The sequence below is a fragment of the Montipora foliosa genome, chromosome 1, assembly GCF_036669935.1.
Source record: "Montipora foliosa isolate CH-2021 chromosome 1, ASM3666993v2, whole genome shotgun sequence".
NCBI classification, from domain to species: Eukaryota; Metazoa; Cnidaria; class Anthozoa; order Scleractinia; family Acroporidae; genus Montipora; species Montipora foliosa.
In genome coordinates this window covers 23,952,304-23,962,101 of record NC_090869.1, presented here as the reverse complement: position 1 = coordinate 23,962,101, position 9,798 = coordinate 23,952,304, and the positions used below count along the sequence as shown (strand labels likewise).

General features: G+C 41.4%; 1 protein-coding gene across 1 annotated transcript in view; it reads right to left on the bottom strand.

The window, feature by feature from the left end:
* Window positions 1–5,925: 5,925 nt before the first annotated feature.
* The window catches only part of LOC137994054 (cytochrome P450 1A1-like), an 11,556-nt gene continuing 7,683 nt past the window's right edge, over window positions 5,926–9,798 (bottom strand). Inside the window, exon 2 of the mRNA XM_068839795.1 lies at window positions 5,926–7,506. Within this exon, the coding sequence (XP_068695896.1) occupies window positions 6,110–7,506 (1,397 nt within the window). The 3' untranslated portion in view covers window positions 5,926–6,109. The remainder of the gene's footprint in view (window positions 7,507–9,798) is intronic.

The window sequence follows — 9,798 nt, the reverse complement described above, 5'->3', positions numbered from 1 at the left end:
GGTAAATTAAATTACTTAGGGAAAAATCGGTCACACTGAAAAAAAATCAGTTTCCCGAGGTAAACTGTCAACAAGTCGAGTCTACGTAGGCAAAAAGTCTGCAGTGTGACCACGGCTAATGACTAATATTTTCTTTTTCTAGAAAACATACATTAGCAATCACATGCTCCACAGCCGCACAGTCAAAATCAAGGTGATTACATTTTCAAAACTTGCAGGAACTCACGTTTTCAAATTTGTTGGACAAGATGGAATTACAAGTTTTGTTTTTTCTTTTAGTAATCCAGAATAACGTGCCCAGGGTTTACCGATTTTTAATGGAGCGGAAAAAGTCTTGACCCTCTTCCCCTTGTCATTCAAACATCTCTTTCACGCTCGAGAGAGAGGATCGCAGATTTGAGAGAAAGAGCGCGTTGAGAACTGCTGGTGGGCGGTGATCATGAAGATGTTCCTTGAAGATTTCTCTTTACTTGAACAGAGTTTGTTTCTCTGCTCTCTTGTGTTGGTGTTACATTTTGCAAGAGAATTCTGGCGGCACAAATTCTACAAGTTACCTCCAGGTCCTTGGGGAGGGTGCCCTATACTTTTTACGTGAAGCGTGATGGGGCCATTTATTTTCTCGTGAATCGTGATTTAAATTTTTTTTTATTCGTGATTCGAGATTAAAGATGGTAAGATCTTTTCATGTCCACGTGAACGAATTTTTTAAATTAAACGTGACCCGTGAATGAAGATTTGAATTAAACGTGATTCGTGAACCACTGTGTTTTGTGTGATGAATTTCCGGCCATTTTATTGTGTTAAAAATGTACATATTGTTTTCGAACGGCTTTGATTAGGTTTTGATAGAACATGGATTTCATATGGATCGATCAAAGTCATAAAATAGACCACCATGGTTTTTGAACATTACGTCATCTTTTGTCGCGTATGCCGACAGACAAGTCAGAAAGATTGGAACCACGTGCTCTGAAGTAGGGCTGGTTTGAAGTGAACCCGCTTCAAAAGAGAGAGGTGAATTTTTCTTCCTTTTTATGTGAAGTGTATGAACCAACTATTGTTCGTTAGAGCGGGAATAGTCGGAATACTGACCAATATTTTGGTTTTCGTGCACAGACGCTACATACATGAATACAACGGACTAACCGTGCGTGACTGGTGCAGGAAATAAGAAAAAATAACTTTTTCCACAAATAATACGTCTCGGTGAATTCAACGACAGTCCATCAACTCAGGAGACTAACAATCGAATTTTCAGTAGAAAAACAGTCATCTACAGCGAACGACGGCGAACCGAAAACAATGCCTTATACTAGAAAAGACTAGAAGCAGTAAAGGGTCGCATTAGTTAGAAGTCGAAATGTGACTCCATCAGACAAGGACAAGTCCAGAGATTCCAACCATCCCGATTTGATATGTTCCCTCCCGCTTTCTCGATTTTTATCAGATTCTCCCGATTTATCATGAAATTCTGAAAACAAGGAAAAAATCCTTAACTTAAGTACTTTTTTGCGATCTGAGTGTAAAACGTTTAATACTTATCCTCAGGAGTATCCTATAGTGTCTTGCCTAGTCTCCCCATTGAATACCCTGTGTTGAGCAGACTCGTAAGGCCCGCAGTCTTACTCCATTTAGCAAATCCAAAAATGGCGGGACTCCGGTGGTAAGAATAAAGGCCTCATAGAATATCACAAAAATGGTGTCAAAATGCAGGAAAGGCCACTTGAGAGAAACTGAATTGGCAAAATTTCCTGGGGGAGGGGAATACCCCCGCACCCTTAACAGAGACAAAAATACCCCTCATGCATCATCTCACTCAGTCATTGCCTTGAATGATACGGCTATTTCTTCAGTTGATTGTAAAATGCTTTCAGTGACAGATGCAATTCTTACCGATGACAGGCAGTCCCCAAGGAGGGTCCCCTATACCCCTTTGTAAAACTCAGTCTCGCAAAAATATGTCGCCTTTTCACGCGTCACGAATAATTTTCAAAATTCTTTCACGTTCACGCGAAACTCGAGACGATCACGTTGCATGTAAAAATAAAAATGAAATTCACGAATTAATATTTTCACTTCTTCTAACCTTTTTATAAAGGTGTTTATCCTCCGAGTTTGGCTCTTCGATCGAGTGGTCATCTAAATCGCAGGTCTGTCTGACCTGCAGAGATTCCAACCCCTTTTGAGTTTTGAAGGAAATTAGGGCGTATTTTTTAGCGCCGAAGACTCGAGCCTGTAGGAGGGGTCCGGAATGGAATATTAGTCTTGATAAACACCGATCAGCCGTTCAAGTCTTTATTGTGCAAAACGAACGGCCGTATCTGGTTTTTTTTGGGAGGATTACACCCTCCTCATGCGCATAAACACAATGATTTTCGACACAGAAACTTGAGCTAATGTTTTACTCGCAACTAAATTTTTGAGGTATCATCCGAGAGCTTTGAACCTCAATCAGGAAAAAACTTGCCAAGCTCATGCAAGGGTATAATGTTCGGACTCGAAAATCGTCTGTGCAACATGTCTTGGCTTTCTGTACAATACCGTGACTGGTGTCAAATATATCATTTTTGCAGGATTTCATTTATAAAACATAAACTTAAACGTAGCAAGTTTCATCCAGAGACTCAAGTTTACTGATGATTTCTTGGCGCTTATCAATCATCTATCTATCTAGATGGTCCTAGATCACTCTTCTGTGCTGCAAACAGCACGTGACGCAGCTTTTTACAAGTTGAGTGAATGCGTCTTGGCCCGCTCGAGTTGAAATGTTTGGGAACGAGTTCCGGTGGGGCAAAACAAAAGTTTTCAATCCCTCGGGACTCAATATGGCCGTCGTGTGATCAAGGGTCATTACAAACGAAGATTTGTTTGCTTGGAATCATCACTACGTTAAGCCTTAAAAGGACATTCGCACCCAAAATGTTTCCACGTGCAAGACTTTTTTAAACTTGCCACGCAGAAAGGTAATGATCTACTTTTGCCAAAAAGGCAAAAGAAATGGGGGGTCACCGTGCTCGTTTTCGAGATCATGAAGTGCACTTTTAAAAGACTGCGTTATTTTAAGACACTCTTAGCTTACAACTGTCAGCAATAAAAAGCTACATTAGTGAAATTTAGATCAGGTAAACGTACTCAATTCAACATAACTAATATAACTAAATTTAACCTTTGCAGCCGATGTCTTTTCTGAGGTGAAATAGACCTTGAAAAACGATACATATTAGTCTAAGAAAGAAAACTTCGGTCGCACGAGAGCATAAAAGGCGAAATATTTGTAAATTCACACGCACAGATTTTTTTTGTTTTTTGTCAAAATGGACAAAATCAGAAAAGGAAGTAATTTACGGAAAGAAAAATAGGGGTCACCTGGCTATGAGAGTAATTTCTGTCTTCTTTGCGGTGCTACTTCACAGCTTTCATTTTACGCAGGGTGGTTTGCATCTTCAGGGTCAGCGTAGGCTTGGCTTGTACCCAGGAAATTTCTTCGTCAAAATAGAAGAACGTCCTTTAGCAAAGACTCAACCTTAAATTACTATTTTTTAATAGTAATACTCTGAAAATCCAACGGACGCTGCTCAGCTAATGCCAGCCAAAAAATTATAACAAAACTGATTCCCTTAAACTTCAATGACTTTTTTTAATGCGCAAACTGCCTCTACCTGCTTTTGGGGACGAATGGCAAAGAAAGAGTTGAAAATGTCGAGTGAACGTTTTCAGGTTTTCGTGTTGTAAGTAGTGCAAAGCCGATAAAAAATGTTTCACTCGAATCGTGTGAGAAGCGGATGCAGAACTGAGAGATTTGAAAGCCATCAACGTGCAAGAGATAAAGCTAAGTTTATAGAATATTGACCAGAAATCCTTACAAACGCCAAGACATGCAGTGTCCCTTAACTGCATTGTGAGAATAAGAGGCTGGTGTGTGCATCGCACTTTTCACATTGTAGTTAATTCCCACTGATCCTTTTTCCAAGATAGCAACAGGCTTAACCCTTTAAGTGCTAAGTGCTTGTTATTTTTTGTACTTTTGGCGATGAACGGTCTGCATTACTTGGCTTCGCCGTATAAGAAGTTCTCATTGAAATATTCTGCGGTTTTGGGTCAATTTGGGCTCAAGTTTGGGCATCACGTGACAAATGCCAACGGTTCGTATTCGGGAGCGAGCATGTTGGCTCAAATCTGGTAGGTTTATCATTTTACAAGTGATTTTTCGGGCCATCTTCATCTACAGAAGCCCATAGGCTGACATCATTAAGCTGGAATGTGGGTAAAGGCACGCCTTTGAAAGAAAACAGAGGTGAGAGATGATTTCATGCACACCTAAACTGCTTTGTTGTTAACATGGCGGTTCACGAGTCACTTACGAGTGAAGTCGTCTCTCTGGCCTTTATGTGAATGAATTCCAGTGGACCAACTGATGCAATTTGGGCAAGTTTCGAAAGCTAAAATTTCAATCGATGCTGTATTTTGCTGGTAGGACTGAGTGCCACGGCAAGACACTTATAAAATAATATATGAAATGAGAATCGGGGGTCTTCCCTTGTCATGAAAGGTACTACCCATAATCCTTTTTGGGCATGAACAAGGCAACTTGAGAAGCACGAGACTGGCCCTCATCAAAGGGCGGAAGCGCGGCCGGAGGAAAAGAAGTAAGAAGAAGAATTTCTAGTCAGATACTAAGGAGCAGCCCTGGTATGTGCTGTTATCGTAGACTTTTGATTTCTCAACAAGATTTTTATCGTAGAAAACTGGCGCCAACTATTGCTTTTTTTGGTGTTATTCTCGTAGCAAAAAGCTGGCTTTTCGTGCTTTCTTGTCAAACAAACGGTATAATGCGGTGAAAATCGAGGCTCATGCATCGTTGGGATTTCAGACTCTAACAACTGTCATACCAATCAGTCGGTGCTACGAACGCAGTATCATAACGGTTTGACTAAAGCTTAACTAGAAGCAAGTGTTGAGAGTAGTAATTCGGTATTTTTCCCGGATATTTCTGGAGTCAGCACTTAAAGGGTTAAGAGGTGAACCATTGGTGTTTCCACAAACAAGAATCCCGATTTCTCGAACCCTCGGTTTCTCGAACCTCCCGATAACTCGAATCAGTTGTCGTTTCCCTTGGATTTGCTTACTTCAATACTCTAATTATACCCCCGATTTCTCGAACCCTCAATAACTCGAAGGTTCCGCAAACTCGAACTAATTCTCGGCTTCCGTGGGAAAAAATCAACTCTCGATAACTAGGAATCTTTAAAAATTCGCAAGGCTCTGAGTGATGATTTCAGTGGCATTCTGCGCCTTGAAGCAAGCGAACACTTCGGGACAGGTTTTTTTTTTCCTATTTTTATTTCAAAGGAAGTACCAAATCTGTCATCAGTTACTAGAAATACAACGTTGCTATTGCCGCAGAATCAAATGCCTCTAAATTGCGCCAAAGTACCCAAAACTGCGACATTTCAAAAGTTACAGATAATAGTTTCTCGGTTGCCGCAAAACGGCAACAAGTTATTACCGTTTCTTATGGAACGTTTTCCCGCAATGTGCAAATTCCATTTTCTGTCGAGCAAGTCACACCCAGTGAAAAGAACGGCAAATTTTAGACAGGGTTGTCCGTCGTACGACCAGCTGGCAAAGGCACAAATTAAAATCCATCACGTGGCAAAATGACTGCAAGGCAATTTTAGAACGATGTAACGAAAAAGGTCGTGCAAAAAAGGTGGAATAAGGTAAAATGCATGGCATTCCTCTATCTCCGTTACTTGATAACAGTAAGCTGCTTTTCGAATATCCGGTTGATTACCTACGTGAAAAAAGTCGCACTAATTAACGTGAGAACGAGACAAATTGTAGTATCTGCTTGATTACCACGAAGTGAGTAAATCTCCCTGGTAAGCCTGTGGAGCACTTATCAGAGCAGTGATCAATTCTAGATTTTAACTACCAAAAGTTTTGATGACCTTTATTGTAAAATCCAAAAAGACAATTACAAAACCTTGCCGTGAAAATTCACGAAATTGATTTATTCTTTCCATGTTTAAAAACGTACTTTGTTACTGCTAAGCATTGCTGTTAAATTAACTTCCATTTTTTGTTAGTAGTTTCCGACAAGTCTTAGCTAAGAGCGTTCAATAATTTTCACAAAGAACTTCTCCGCCGCTAACAGTAGGCCACTATGACCCTGAAAGTTAATTCCTTGATACTTGGCCGGCAGACCATCCTGCGTAAAATGAAAGCTGTGAAGAAGCACTGCAAGGAAAACGGAAAGTGCTCTCGTGGCCAAAGTTTCACCAGGGCACCGACGCCGACCGGCCGAGAACGGCATGAATCCCCCGAGAGACCTGGGATCGAGCAGCTGACCATGGCTGTTCAGGAACCGTCTGGGTTCAAAGATATCCGGGTCTTTCCAGATGTCGGGATTGCGATGAGCTGACCACAAGTTGATAAAGACCACAGTGTCTTTTGGGATGATGAACTCACGAACATTCGTCTCGGCGGTAGTCGAACGAGGTATGGAAAGAGGGACGACACTGGTCACCCGTAAGAGTTCGAAGACTGTAGCTTGGAGAAGAGGAAGTGATGGTATGTCTTGCAGGGTTGGCAGCCGTCTTCGGCCGATCACGCGATCTAATTCGTCATGAAGCTGGAGCTGGATGTCGGGATGTTTAATCAGGTATGCCAGACCCCAGTAGAGTGTGGTGGAGGAAGTATCAAAAGCAGCACCAAATAGATCTCCCAACACGGAAATTATGTCTTCATCACTAAGCACTGGATTCACACTTACGGTGTCTTCTTCGGCTGAAGCTTTCTCAGATTCTTTCTTGACGACTCTAAGGAAACTGTCTGCAATGTTGCGAACTCTATTGTCAACATAAGATTCCTTGTTCTTTTTGAACATCTGGGAAACGACGTCCAACAAAGTATTCATTGTGAGAACAAGGTTTGAGACTTGATTGTTGGGAAAATATTTCAGCAATGGCAGGAAATCAACCAGGCTGCTGCCATTCACAGATTTTCCGAAGTTTTCTGCGAGGTCAAGTATTTTTCGTAGACCTTCATCATCGTAAGATCGCTGGACTCCGAACAAAGCATGTATGATGACGTTTGCTGTGGCGCACTTGAAAGACATCAAAGCATCGACTGGACCATCCTTCTGTTGCTGTAAGTGCCGCACTAAGCGCTGGGATTCGAGCAGCAGTTTCTCTTCCAGGATTTGGGTGTTCTTTACGAAATCTTTGATTCCGGCAACGCTCATCTTTCGACAAATTCGCCATCGAGGCGAGTAGTCCGTGAGTACAAGGCTGTTACCAAGACGATTGGCCAATTGAAAGGTATAAAGTTTTGGTCTCCCAGCAAAGGCAGTAGGATGTTTGATAACTGTTTCTTGGATGGCTTGCTCTCCGTTTATCACCACAACCAAACGATTCCCGAGCATCAAACTGAACACGTCCCCATACTCCTTTGCCATTTCGGTGAAGTCGAGATGTGGGTTCTTTCCAACGCGAAAGATTGCACCTGTTTTAAAAGTAAGAAAAATACTTCAAATTAGACTTTACATGGACACGGTCAAATACTGTTGTACTGAGCTAAAGGAGCAGAATAATGAGATCTAAAATCAAATTACAGAAAAGGAACTTAACTTAGGATACATCTCACTCTTTTCTGTCACTGGTATATATTTAGTACCTCTATAGCTAAGTATGGTGTACCGGTCAAGACCGTGTTGTACGTAATTAAGGTTTAACGTATTGATGATTCCACGCAAACAAATCTTCGTTTGTAATTGGGAAGGGGACTGGACCGGGGTATCCCATGTGTGGTGTGGATCAATTTTAGCAACAATAAAAGCAAGGTGACACACGGTTACACCAACCCGGTGTGGCCAACACATCACGCATGTCACACGCTTCCTACACGCTTGCCATGGGAGAACAGTTTTGCTGTTCCCAACCCAGCTTACCCCATGTTTGGCATGTGAAGCTGCCACTTAAAGGGGTGCTAAACACACCCGCCTGGTATGTTAGCTACGCCATGCTGATGAGGCCCAAAAGGCCGAAACAGCTCTCCATGGCTGCTAATTGACCGGGTGAAATGGTTGTGCTCATGAGTGATGTGTTGGCCACACCGGGTTGTTGTTAGCGTGTGTCACCTTGCTTTTATTGTTATTACTTTTAGGTCAACTCAAAACAAGACTTAAGCTGTTTGGTTATGATTTTGTAGCCCTAAATAAAGGTAGAACTAGGGAATTCTTGGGGACTAAGGTGGTGGTTGAGTTCCTGGGTTTGTTTTGTTGCTTAACCCTTTAAGACCCGAGGGGGCACAATTGACGAATAAAATGGTCTGGCGTTACTCAGAGTAAAATCTATAAGAGGTACTATTGGAGCTTAAAGGGTTAAGTAAGACATCGCGTTTATGTCATGTAATGTTGTATTTACAACTCCCCTGGGGTTTTGTGCTAGCAATTTCGTCAGGTTATCCAGTGACGATAAAGAAGCGATGAGCAAATGCGCAAACAACGATAAGTGAGAGTTTGGATGAGATTAACCTTACATTTTCCGCGTGTTCCTTGTTCGCTTACCATGTTGTAATGCTGAGACTAAATGGATTAGTCAGCGTGAAAAGGCTTATTTTATTTGCAAATGGTTAATCGAGAAGTTCAATGGTCTAGCATAGTATTCATCAGTTACCGTAATGTGAAACGATTCAGCTTGACCCCGAATGGCTTAGCGTGACGACAAATGGTGTAGTAGAAAGCAAAATGGTTTAGTGTTACAGCAAATGGTCTGCGCCAGAACAACCAAAAATACAAAAGTGAAATGGACAAGTCAAGCTTGAAATAGAATAGTCTATGTGGGGTCTTACGTCAAAACCCGTACATCATTCAGATAAAATCTGGCGCGAATTTGCCTGAACGCTGTTTGTACCGCTCCGTGCACTCGCGAATTATAAAGGAACAGCTTATTTCTACCAGTAGCGCCTCGTTTACTCGACTAGCGAGCCCTACTCCCGTAAGAATCTTTTTAATTTTGCCTAGTTTAGCTTGATTGGCAATTTTTCTACTTTAATTATTTGCCGGGATATGAGCAAGTTATCTGTATTTGAATAGACGAGTTCACGCTCTTGATTGCATCATGGGTAATCAGGGCAACATGGCTGGAAATTCAAAGGTTTGTATGAAAATTCAAAGCAAAATATATTGTACATGACTCTACTTTATAGACTTTCGCCTTCATAAACCAAACAAACAAGTTTATGTTCACAACTGAGATGAACGAGACTTGGTATCCGTTCTTTGGAATTCCTAAGTATTGCTTTCTTTTGTCTCCATACATTCTCCGTAATTTTTTGCCTTTGGAATTACAATTACTCTTTTTAATAAAATAATTTCTACAATAGCCATTCTCTCCAAATTTATTCTGCCGCACCTTTGAACGCATATCTTCTATTATGGAAAATAAAAAGCCCAAAATTGCATATCATGAATACTTTTCATCGTTTTGAACTTCGTTACAAACCTTTGAATTTCTCTCCATCTTTCCCTGATCACGCATGATGCACTCAAGAGCAGGAACTCGTCTTTTAAAGCAATTTACTACGCACAGGAAACATGGGCAGACCCATGTCAACTGGCCCAGGCTTTTCATGAGAGAGAACCGAAAGAAAGACAGCATGGACAATAAGCATTTTTCTTACACTTCGTAAACTAGTTTTACATTTGGATCAGAGAAAAGTAAGCACGCTGAGGAAACCAGGGCATGTACCGAACTTGTGGGGTACAGTCAAACTCGCGAAAGATTCCTTTTAGTC